Here is a 13,348-nt window from a genome sequence, read left to right as displayed (position 1 = left end):
GCCTTGATCAGTATGGACTACCATACTGCTCTCACTACAATGTCTTTGCCACACAGAAGTCACTTTATCAGAGTTCCAATGCACTGTCATTCAAGGACAAGTTGTGGCAAGTAACTTTTCTTGTAGTTCTGCTTAAAAATAGCATTAAGCTGTTGGGGAAATCCACTTACTCCATTTCTTGTCAGTATTTAGATTGGAAAGTCATTAACTTTCTCATATTCTAGCTTAGCTAGACAAAAAAACAAAAAACCCACTAAACTAAACCATCTCTCACTGCTGGCTGTTGTTCAGCAAATAATAGTTACATCACAACTGCAGATAGACAAATTACACAGTTGTTCTGACCGTCTAAAGTGGTAATAACCAACAAACCAAAGCAACACCATCTAGTCAAAAACCTGTTTCTATAATAACAAGCAAAATCAGATGTGACGACCTAACTGTAAACTGAGACTACAGCAACAATGCATGTCTGAAGCATCACGCTGCACACAAGAGGCCGAGAAGGAAATCAGTGAGGACTTGTTTCTTCATAGTATGCTGCACGCAACACTGAACAGGAGGAAGGCTCCTTCATTGAGTAACAGGGTGCTGGTTAAGACACAGGCTAAGTAAAAGGGTACTTACACTCAATATTTATTGGGTTATTTATCCGAACCTCTAAACTAAAACTTTAGCACATGACTGTGTGTTTGTGTTTCTTACCGTTTTTTCTTGATTTTCTGGCTGAAAATCCGACTCAAAGGTCTGTTTCCGAAGAAGTTTGTGTAGGCCAGTTCGCTCTGAATACACACTCCAGCCATCCCCCTGGCATCTTCATGCATACACATAAGACAGAAAAGACACAAAAACACAAAAAAGGGCATTCATGGTTAACTAAAAGACCTCTGAACCAGTCTGGATAACAACACTGAAGCATTATGCAGTGCATGTGTGCAGTGAATATGAGAGTCTTTGTAGGAAACATGTAAACATAAGAATGTATCAGATAGGACACGCAGTCTTTTACCTTCTGGAGACGACGAGCCACGGCTGGGTGTAACTCTTTATGCAGTCTCTTACATGCGGATCTAGTTCCACTCTGTTAAGAGATAAGGATGAGGACAATGAGATATGCAGACACATGCAAGCAGCTGAAAACTTTGAATTCTTCTCCTGTCTTAATTTGGACTTCATGGTCACGTTGTGAATACTCTGAATAAGCAAAGATAACGTGCAGAAAGTTGTTTTACAATGAATTTGGGGAGACAGTCTAAATATTTATTTTATTACAAAACAATCTGCTAAACTTCTTTGGAAGATGAATAAAGGCTTGTTACCCACCTCTGAACATCAGTTTAATCAATATTTTAAGACATTCAGAGAAACCTGTCAGTAAAAAACGCTGTCCTTTTTGGCTTTTTGTGAGCTCTAGAAAACCATGTTAATTGACTCATAAATTATCCTCTTATTTAACAATCATTGGCCTGTAACATACCCATCCTCTGGGACAGAGTGTCGAATAGTGCGACACTCCTTTTCCACCTGCTCCACCTTCAGGTCATCATCAGGAAAGTCTCCAAATTCCTGCATCAGGGCAGAGTCTCCACTTTTTAACTGCGACATGAAGAATTCCTCCAGGTCCAAGGGCTCCACTGCATCATACGTCTGAGGCTGGAGAATCGAAGAATGATGGAGAAAATATTGGGATTGGGAAGATGGAAAAAAAAAGTGAGAATACATATCAGAAAAAAAAACAACATTAAAATTAAATATCTAGAAAATACTGGCAACCACCAGTGCTATCCTACAAGACAAAGAGGACACTATGGAAGAGAGCAACAAATGAATAATAACTAATGATTACATGCAGAGTGATGTGTAAACTTATAGAGAGTCCTATTGCAGGAATACTGCAGTGTATCTAAACACTGGTTCACGGTTACCTGATCCAGCCCTAACTATAAGCTTTTACAAGAAGCAAAATGGAAAACCAAACACTTTTCATTTTACAGTTTATACAGCCATTTGTCAAATTCAGACACACTACAGAGAAGAAAAAGGGAAGCATAACCAAACATGTTGAATCATGAATATTTTCTAATACCTCATACCTGTCTGAGAACAAAAGACACAGGGACTTACACAAGCGGAAACCGGAACAAGCTGGCATTCAGGCTGTTTGTGTGTGTGTGTGTGTGTTTTTAAATCCTATTTTTAGACAGAAACTGTAACTCCACCTCTACTACATCAGATCATCACAAAAGCAAAGCTGTAGTGGTTTCAAAGTACAATATAAATGGGTTGAAAGTTTCATATTTAAGCCTTTTAACAAATCTGTACTCTGACACAGATGAGCTTTTATAATCATTAGAAAGTGTACCAAAAGGGGGGGGGGGGGGGGGAAGCACAACTGATGAGATAGCGCACCACACGTCCTTTTTTGTCGTGCATTGCTGACTGTGGTCGTTAAAAAAATAAACAAAAAAAACAAAAAAGGAACCTGCATGGAGCAGGTGTCACTGCAGCAAACTGGGCAGACCTCCAATCTGATAATCATCAGGGGTTAGCTGAGGTAGGACAAAGGTTTAGAACCATATCCTATAATGGCTACATTTTCCAGACCAATTTTAAGCCTAGTCCCAGACGGAAAGCTTTTTTTTTTTTTTTTTAGTTTTTTAGTTTTGTTTTTGTTGTTGATGGAAATATTTTTAGTGACTGTGCTTAATCTGAGCCATGGAAATGGGCTAAATGTCATAATGAAAAATTACTAAAAAGAAAAACCCCCAAAACTGATGAACAATAAAAGGAAGCCATTCTAAGAGTATGAATTTGAACAAGAACAGTCAGACATTTTTTAGAAGAATATTTCAGTTTTCAGTCACGCGGACTGTCCCATACAGGTAAAATACAGATAGCCTGTCAAAAACTGTGAGAGAAAGTGTGTCTTCAGGCAGACAGGAAACAGGGGGCCAAACCAGCTACTGGTATAGACAGTAAAAGATAACATGTATACACATAAGAGGTGGAAATACCTGCAGAAAAACATGAGTCACTGCTGTGCTTAACTTTTAAAAGCTGAGCAAATTCCATTTGCCTTCAGACATGTTTTTGCACATCAACCCACCCTAAGGGATATTTTTCCTCCACTAAGCAACGACGAGCAGGTTGTTGCACACGGCCGATTATTAATGCTTAGCATGCAACACATGACAAAAGAATACACAGACAGCCAGAAGGAAGAACTATATCATTATTGTTTTAAATGAGAGGGCTCCGGTATGAAAAAAAAAACTAACTCCTCCTCTCTACAGAGGACAACCTCATTATAGTAGCAAACTTCATCTGACTCCATGTGCATTTCTCTGGCTGTATGCCTCAAAGTTCAAAGAATCATTGTAACATGGCCTCTTTTTCTTGTTTGGTATGGAGGCTAACAAAAACAAATGAATGCAAATCTATGCATGCCTCTGATCAGTGCCTGCTGCTCTGTGGAGTCATCAGAGGTGCCAGCAAGAATCCAGCTTTCCTTGCAAAGCCAACAGCCACCAGACGTTTTTGACAAACTTGATCACAGGTGCAATAATTGCAGTGAAAACCATGAACGGCTGGAAGATGTGACAAAACTCAGTGAAGAATGTGCACAAATGATTAAATAAGACAAGCTTTTTTAAAAACAAAAAAAACAAATAAAGCATTTTCATGTAAAAATGACCATTTTTAGAAGCACATTACTGCTGTCGATATACAGGAGGAACACAGAAAAAAGAAACAGATGTAAAGAACCCAAGAGAAAATAAAGCTACAGTAAACATGACAGAAGATATGTGAGCAAAATCTCACTCTAGTTTCACAAAAAGACTGAGCTCAAGCCGACATCGCAAACTTACCCTGCTGAAAACTGAACACCATAAAAAGGAAGTGTACAAAATGGCGCACTCCGGATATGGGGAACCTACACTGTGTACCTACTGGCGCTCAGTGCTTTTGAGTGAAACTAAGCCACAGTGCAATGCACAGAACCCCTTTAAAGTGGGCTTCATAGACCTAGAAGCTTAAAGAAAACCATCAGCATTAGCAAAAATAAATCAGAAGCCACAGAGTCAATGCTTTAATTGGAGCCTGACTGTTTAGAGACCCACAAAACGTTTAGACATCAGTTTTAGACATTACAGTTCTCAGCTGAAAGGGACAAAACCACAAAACACTGAAGGAAGTGACATCAGCAAGGCGTCCCTCCATCAACTGGTGTTTCAACAGACAGGAACAGAAACTAGAGATACATACATGTGCATGCCACACACACACACACACACACACACACACACACACACACACACTGCAAGCTTTTAAATTTGTTAATGTCTCTGACCAGGCAACAGTTTCAACTCAGGTTCAGTCAATATTAACGTAGTGATCCGCATAACAACTGCAGCAACAAGCACCCCTCCCTCATCCCTGTGCTAGACGGGACTGCTGAATAATGTAAAACTATCATCCCAGAGATTATGGTATTAAAAATCCTCTCCCGCATCCCAAATCCGGACATATTGAAGATTTGCCTGGATAAGCTGCAAGGTAGGCAGCGCCCATCCAGTGCCTGTCAGTATCCAAGGCACTGACCCATTTCTCAAGCAGGTTACAGATTAACCATGCTGCATGCTACAAGCCGGGTCAGGACAGCTGGCTCAAGTACTTCTCCTCAAGACCTGTCAGCCAGAAAGCTCAAGAATCATTACTAAAATAAAAATAAAAAAAATAAAAAAAAAACAGCCCAAAAAAACATTATTTAAGGGTTTAAGCTCTGTCACTCAAACACAAATATATGTCACAAAACTTAACAACTGCAAGCTTTAGAGAACTTTACATGAGAGAAATGTAGGGCGACACAGAAGAAAAGATGCGAGGAAAAGACGGAAATAGACGAAAAGCGAGAAGACTGAGAGCAGAACATATAAAGCTGGGAGGCAGAGACAGAGGTTCAGAGGGTACTACAGAGAGTGCAGCGGGAGCAAATCCCCGCAAAGGATTACTGTGCATCATTCTGTCTGTGGGCATTGGAGGGCAGGGATCGTTCTCTGTCACGCTTCAAATGAGGAGAGTAGAAAACAACCTGCCATAATGACTTTCAAGTCTTTTCAGTATGTGCTACATTTTTCAACGCATGTTAAGCCAAAGAGCAGCGTCAGGCCGGTGTAAACGGCTATGCAGGCAGCTCTTTGCAAAAGCAGCAGCTCATGCTGTAGAAGAACTGTTTCAGGATTCAAAGCATAATCTTCAAGGTGAGACACCACACCGAGTCAGACAGTCCCAGAGCTAATGACAGCAAAGGCAGGATGTGAAAATGATACACTTATAACTCTCCAGTGGTATAAGCAGAATCACTAAAGCAGCATAAGAGGAAGCCACTCCACTGATGTTTTAGTCACAGCATGATTTTTCCCCCACTTCAACTAGGATTTCATCACTACTGCTCTGGTACAAGGGAAGTAATAATATATAGATGTAATATTACAGCACACTTAACATGTTACGCATTTGAATAAGGAAATATAAGCATAACTGGGAAAAAATACTTAAAAAAAAAAGTTCATATTGCTAACATTCCTTTCCTGAGATCTGCCTGCAGTTCAAATCTGGATGATATGACAATTTCCTGCTGAATAAAACAAAAGACTAAACTCCAAAAGCAAAAGAATTCTTTTAACAGAAGGAAACTCACCACAGTAAGCCACACTGTGGCCGAAGCGTTCGAGTTGGTTCGGCTGTGATGCAAGCCATGGTTCCCACCAAAGTGTTTCCTGATCTCTGCAGAAGAGTGCCTGAAACAAAATGTTAGAAAACACAGATTTATAAGGTTTTGTGTTCATGAGCCAGAGTATCATATTTGTGTGCTGTTTTAAAGGGAATGTTTGCTTTAAAACAAGCATTAAAAACTCTACAACCTCATCTTTTGTGTATAATTCCAACCACATGCACACATAGTGTATCTTAATGACAGATGCAACAGCACCAATTCCGCAATTGTTCTTAGTCGAATCGGCCAGCCATGGTGTTCCTATTCAACTATTGTTCACTCTCTACAGAAGCCCACCGCTGCTGGCTGTGTAGAGGCTTTGTCATGCTTGCGTTGAATGATATGGTGTCCCGCTGTAAGGGTCAGAGCAAGCAGGAAATCAACATGACACAAGAATGGAGTACTATTCAAATATGTTGGGTAGATGGTGTTTGTGTTTGCCTGTAGCTTTTACCAATAAGAAGGGAGAACAGTGCCCTGATTTTCTGCACACATTCCATCTCCATGATACGGCCACTAATACACTAGTTACTTATTTCTAATTAATCCACCATATCACTGGAGCCCCACCCAAATCTGCGCAACAGCAGCTCAGTAACAAAACCCCAGTCTGTGTATGTATGTGTAAGTATATGTCATTTTGAGTTTTCTCGTGTGCGTCTTCTGTTAAATTTACTCCATTTTCTGTGTATTGTTGCATATGCAAGCGTCAGAAAGAGTTTATTGTAATGCTGACGCACAGGGAAGCGTTAGAGGGCAAAGACTTGAGCAAATGGGTCACATTCCCGACTGCTTCGCCTGTGGTCAGTCTCACGGGTTCAGTAAGTCCCCTTGGCCATTGTTACAACATCGCTGTTACTAATTATCACCGCAAACTAATAACAAATGCTGTAAAGGAATGCCAGTATGTCAAAACCACTGAAGCTACAGAATCATGGAGCATGCACAATCTGATGAGCACTTTCATGGAAATTTCGAAAAAGAATTACAAAACAAGTACAATTTTCAAAGCTTAAAAACAAACTGGCATAATATGAATACTAACAACATGACACGCAGTATTGTGCAAGGCTTGAGCCAAGCCCCATTTCTTTATATTTCCTCAGAAAATGTGAAATGGGTGCAGGGGTGTACTGAAACACATAAACATGCATGTAAATACAGTACATCAGGCAAAATCAGAGCTTGCACAGTTCTAATAAGCTTAAAAATCAATACATGGCATGAAAACCTTTATTCAATAATGTTGATGTCCTGGCACTGGGGAGGACGATCCATGACTGATGATGTTCTATTGTGTATTTTTCTATCCATGTATGCTTTTACTATACTGGCAATGCGTTTCATTGTAATCAAAAATGAAGTTGTTGCCAATCATATACTTTCAAGATGGCATTACATGATGGATCAAAATCTGATGGTACTTTTCTGTGTTCATAATTCCACCCCCAACACCATGGCTAAAAAGCAACTCTAAACCATGACAGAGGCATCTCTCAGGCCCTCTTTGAGATCTTTACTAGATTTTTTCCCCATTACCTAAAGGAATGACTTTCAGATACTGTTCATCTGCTGCAGCTATTGTCCCCTAGGCCTGCCACTTCTTCTTTTGTCCTCCACTTGTCCAGTTTCCCCAAATATTTTAAGGAGGCGATTCACAATATGCCAAGCAACGCAAAAACCAAATTAATTTGTGATTCATGTGGTTCACTGGTTCATCCCCTTTCCCCCTATCACCATCCCTCTGAAAATCATCAGGTAGAAGAACTAGACTAAAAATTACTGCAAAACCAGACAATGTCCAACAAAAAAAAAAACAAAAAAAAAAAAACTTGGACAGCCTGGAAAACTATTGCTCAAGATCGCTTTAAAAGTTCCAAGAAAGTCTGGCTGCTTGGAAATAAGAGGCGGATTAAGACTTTTGAACTGTACTGAGCTAACAACATGACATACTATTATTATGAATGTGTTTACTATACTTGAGCGAGCCTGTTTCAGTCATGCTGTTTATAACACGTTCTCCTCCCCCTCTAAAGCACATAATATGCTGAGTCAATAAAATAACTGAATGCCAGAAAAGGTCATGGCATGGGTGGGAAAACAGTATACACAATTTACACAAAGGCCAAAGTCCAGCACTGCAGCAGCATTTTTATTTAAAGCCATAGCTAGCTGCTCACGGCCATTAAAACAGAGTTTTAAGAAAGTGGTGCTGCACAATAAGTAAAAAGAATTAATTGTGTACATTAAAAAACAAACACATATTGCAGCAATATGCTTGTAAAATAATCACACGAGCCAGATTAGAGGACACACACCCACACGAACAGGTACAGCTGATCAATTGACCAGATTAGCAACAGCAACACCAATGCAATGCAAAAAAAAGCTTTGCATTCATGGTTTAAAATATATTTTAACCACTATGCAAGTCAAAATACAGCTGCGGCCTGATTATAGTCTACAAAGTTACACACACATATCATAAAAACGCTCACACCTCATGTCTGCTCAGTATACGCACACAATCATATGGCGGTATCTAGTGAACAAGTGTAGAGCAGTATGTTTGTCCCTCGCAAGATAACACGGTGGACACTGGTTGTGGAGGACTCTCGCATACACACCTTTACCCTGTACCTCCATATCAATAAACTAATCTCTGTTCGCTCTCCTTAAAGGGAATGTGCCAGGTTACAGTTTTAGTATGTAATATGTCAGAACTGCATACACAGATGAGGTTTAAAAGGGGCTGCAGTATAATAAGCTTTAAAAAAAAAATCTATTTGTGGAGACCTAAGTGACACACACACAAAAAGAAATCACCCACCTCAAATGCCTCTTCTTCTGTCATGTTGTCTCTTTGAAATCAGAATAAGCCACTGTTGAGATTTTCATGACAAAACTAATAAAAAAATCCAATAAGGCTGAGGCTTTTTTGTCCAAAAGCAGATTGTCTGGTGGGTGTATTGAGTTTATACCCAAGACGATATAAACTCTGTAATAACCCTTCTCATTACATGAGACTTTATAAAGACATGCCCTTAACCACTCTAACTTGTGCCATTTCTACATATCTTCCATTGGTACTTTCTAGCTCATACAACCTAATAACACATACTGTACATAAAGTATAGCTAATATATGCACATGGGTCCATGTGCTACTACGCATTCACTGATACAGATTAAATGCCCGTCTATAAAAAGACAAGGCAAGTAAAACAGTATTCAGATCCAAGCAGGCATTTTTTTTTACCACTACACAAACAGCTTGACACAGCAGACAGCATCTGTGTCTCTCTTCAGTGGTGATGGGTCTTGGCGTCCTTTGCTACATAAAACCAAAGCTGCTTTTGTTAGGAAAGATAAAAACAGAGCTTTGGTCACTTAAGCAAAATAACACCAAAAACAGCTTGCATCGCTGATCTAGCAAAAACTGGTATCTGATTGTGGTTTTAGTAAGACATCATAAAGACACAATTCCTGGAAAAAGGAATTGCTTCTTGTGGATCAACCCAGAGACAAAACTTTATAAAGGGACAAATATTTGATTTTAAGCAATACTTGCCACTACTGGAAGCACTGCAAAGTTCATAAACAGGGTTGAATAAAAGTCAAGACTCTAAGAGCAAAAAAATGTTCACTGTAGGACCTTTCATCAAATCTATCAGATCCTGCTGAGTAAAGAAAAGTACTGAAATAGCTTTGGTTTAAACCAGCTTCTCATACAGAACTGCAAGCCTGAGATCTCTGAGAATACCAACAGTGGTGCTGCCAACTTCCACTGTGCTCTTATGTCTTGCCCTAAAAAAGTAACCAGACACTAGATCATCTTTAGACACTTTGTTACTAGCAGCCTATATCAATATGGTGTGCATTGTACTCTTAAAAAGAATTGAGGAAACCAGACAATTGGAGGACAACTGTGGCAGACATAAAACTGCAACAGATGAACAGTATCTAAAAGTCATGTCTTTAACAGGACTCAGACTATATCTGATGAAGCCGATGCGCCATCAGAAATAGTCTCAGTGGAAAAGTAGCTGACAATCAGTGACAGGTTTTTATAAAGTTTTGAATGCATAATAATGACTTTTGGTTAGAGTCATTGTCAGTATGTACAGAGAAGGTGAGGAAACAAGTAGATTCTAAGTGTCTACAGCCATCTGTAAAACAGTGCAGACTCTGTCATGGTTTGTGCATTTCAGCTAATGGTGTGAGATCTTGTCAAAATTATTGGAATTATGAACTAAGAAAAGCACCATCAGATTTGATCCACCGTGCAATACCAACAGGGAAGTATCTGAGTGGCAACAGCTTAATTATGATACCAATGTAGGTTGCCAAATTAGTGTGGAAGAGCGAAAATGTCTGCATATTGTGTGCTTGTGTTTTATGTTGATGTGATTGTTTTCATGTGGTGTGTACAAATGTCTGACTTCCACTGCAAGCCAATTTCCCCATAGGGAAATCGATCAGAGCTCAAACCTCAACATTACTGAAGCAGCGATGATGACTGAGAACGGAACAACAGGCAGCAAAGATGTTCATACCAAATATTGACTTTCCAAGTTCTTAGAATTGTACAATATGTTTATTTGCAGATGTTTTAATAAACCTCTGCACCCATTTCCCTAGTAAAGTTTAAAGAACTAAAGGCTGATTCAAGACCTTTCCACATTACTGTATATACCTACTTTTAACCTTAGCTAGATCCTTACAATACATTTTCATTCACCTACTCACACAAACTCTCAGCCACCACCATCATGTAAGGTGCCTGGCTCCTACTGGGGTGAATTTGTGGATGCCAGGAATCAAAAGCATCCAAAAGACTCCAATGTTTAAGCATTCACCATTTCCTATTTAATCCAATCTTGGAGACATCACGCACCTACAGTGGTGTGAAAAAGTGTTTGCCCCCTTCCTGATTTCCTCTTTTTTGTATATTTGTCACTCTTAAATGTTTCAGATCATCAAACAATACATGGGCCTGTGTGAAAAAAGTGATTGCCCCCTAAACCTAATAGCTGGTTGGGCCACCCTTAACAACAACAACAACAACAACTGCAATCAAGCATTTGCAATAACTGGAGGAAATTTAGCCCACTCATCTTTGCAGAATTGTTGTAATTCAGCCACACTGGAAGGTTTTCGAGCATGGACTGCCTTTTTATGGTCATGCCACAGCATCTCAATCAGATTCAGGTCAGAACTGACCTAGGCCACTCTAAAGTCTTTGTTTTTTTTAAGCTGTTCAGAGGTGGACTTGGTGGTTTGTTTTGGATCATTGTCCTGCTGCAGAACCCAAGTGCACTTCAGCTTGAGTTTACAAACACATGGCCAGATATTCTCCTTCAGGATGTTTTGGTAGACAGCAGAATTCAGCAAGTCTTCCATGTACTGACGCAGCAACACAGCCCGAGACCATCACACTACCAGCACCATAGTTTACTTTTGGTATGATGTTCCTTTCCTCAAACCTTCCAAAAAGTTCTTTTTTTTTGTCAAATGTGAAACAAGCCTTTGTGTTCTTTTTTGCTCAGCAATGTTTTGTGTCTTGGAACTCTGCCATGGATGCCATTTCCATAGTCCCTCTCTTTTTCTTTTTCTTTTTTAAAATGGTGGAACTATGAACTCTGACCTTAACTGAGACATGTGACGCCTGCGGTTCTTTAATGTCATTCTGGGTTCTTTTGCAACCTCCTGGATGAGTCGTCGTGGGGTTAGGGTTAGGGAGTAATTTTGGTAGGCCGGTCACTCCTGGAAAAAGCTTCACCACTCTTCCAAGTTTTCTCCATTTGTGTATAATGGCGCTCACTTTGGTTCAATTGAGTCTCAAAGTTTTAGAAACTGATTTGTAACCCTTTCCAGACTGACAGAGAGTGACTTTGTTTCTCAGGTCTTTCTTCAGATCGTGGCATGATGTGTTGCTTTTCAAGATCTTTTAGCCTGCTTCACTTTGTCAGACAGGTTCTCTTTAAGCGATTTCTTGATTCAGCAGGTCCACCAGTAATCAGGCCCGAGTGTGTTTAGGGAAACTCAGCCTTACAAAAATGTGGTTAATCAAATTCATTATTTAACAAGAGAAGCAGTTACTTTTTCACACAAGACCAGGTAGGTTTGGTTAACTTTTCTCCCTTAATTAAGTTTAAAAACTGCATTTTGTACAACTCAATTTCAGTTCAATTCAATTATATTTACATAGTGAGTGAGAAAGGTGACTGAAGAAGAAACACTCATGCATCATGGGAATTCCCCAGGAGCCTACGCCTATTGCAGCATAACTAAGGGAGGATCCAGCCCCAGCTATATGCTTTATCAAAAAGGAGAGAGTGTTTTTGATAAGCCTGATCTTAAAAGTAGAGACGGTGTCTGTGTCCCAAATCCAAAGTGGAAGCTGCATGGTTCCACAGATGATCTGAAACATGCAAGTATAACAAATATGCAAAACACTAAGAAATCAGAAAGGGGGCTAATACTTTTTCACGACTGCTAATTTTGTCATCATTTTTGCATAATTTTTGTCAACTCTGGGGTCATAAACCTCCTTTATTCTACATTTCATTGTGTAATTATAAGCAGAAATGAAATAGAAAGCATTTGAGGTGCAATGCAGTACAAAAAGCAGCAAAAAAGCAAGGTGGCAACTTAAAAAAATAATATAAAATTATTTTTTTTTTAAAAATCTAAAAGTAACTTGTGATTTCACCATTATATTGCCTGAATTACTGTATATATATTCAGTTTTACAGTAACCAGGTTACCACAGTGCATATGAAAACATTGTTTGAGTTTCTATGTAACTTAATATCTTTGAGTAACCTTATTGTGTGTGTTTGTAGTGTTACTGACGGACACATAAAACATGCTTATAGGCTTTTTAGATCACCCTAAACCTCAATTAAAACTTCTCATAAATTCTCCTTTTGGGGACATGACATTTGAATCACTATTAAGAAAACATTTTCCTAGCTGAACACAAAGCCTGAAGACAATCATTAAAAGTAGTTTTCTTTGCCTTTTTCCTCCCCAAGTGATGATTTTAGAAAATTTAATCAACACTGATGAGGACGGCACTATCAAAACAGCTGCTCCCCGGGAGTCAGTATGAAGCCACTGTTGAACTGCTGATGAGAGATCAGGCTCAGTGCTAAGACACAACAAGCCTCACACTATAATCATGTTATTTGTTAGTAAAAGGGCTTAAAATGCCTCACAAGTCATACTGTGCAGACAAAATGCTGCAATTACAATAAAACCCTAGCTTAGCATCATTAATCAGCTTTGATATTTTTCAATTATAAACACAGTTGATTAGTTCATACCTTATTAGACAAAAAAAAAATTGGTGAATGATAACATGCTTGAATAATTAGACATTTACAGTCTGTAAGACTTCCCTAATGGATCAGCTGTTACGATATTGTCAGCATTATTTTCACTGTCATACTATGACAATGACATTGTTCTTAAGAAAAAATAAGATTCTCCTTTTCAAAGACACTGAGACTGGACAGCAAGGCTAAATATCTTATCATTTATCAGACATAAATAATTTTTGTTGAAG

General features: G+C 39.1%; 1 protein-coding gene across 3 annotated transcripts in view; it reads right to left on the bottom strand.

Moving 5' to 3' along the window:
* The window catches only part of dock8 (dedicator of cytokinesis 8), a 55,173-nt gene that overhangs the window by 36,795 nt on the left and 5,030 nt on the right, over positions 1-13,348 (bottom strand). For all 3 annotated transcript variants that reach the window (XM_026186334.2, XM_026186333.2, XM_026186332.2), the window contains exons 2-5: positions 5,702-5,801; positions 1,478-1,653; positions 1,010-1,081; positions 706-814 (exon numbers count right to left, since the gene is read on the bottom strand). In XM_026186334.2, coding sequence (XP_026042119.1) covers positions 706-814; positions 1,010-1,081; positions 1,478-1,653; positions 5,702-5,801 — 457 coding nt within the window. The remainder of the gene's footprint in view (positions 1-705; positions 815-1,009; positions 1,082-1,477; positions 1,654-5,701; positions 5,802-13,348) is intronic.

Source organism: Astatotilapia calliptera, chromosome 12, assembly GCF_964374335.1.
Source record: "Astatotilapia calliptera chromosome 12, fAstCal68.1, whole genome shotgun sequence".
In the NCBI taxonomy this organism is placed as follows: Eukaryota; Metazoa; Chordata; class Actinopteri; order Cichliformes; family Cichlidae; genus Astatotilapia; species Astatotilapia calliptera.
The sequence above is the reverse complement of the archived record's forward strand: the minus strand, read 5'-3'. Positions and strand labels throughout refer to the sequence as shown.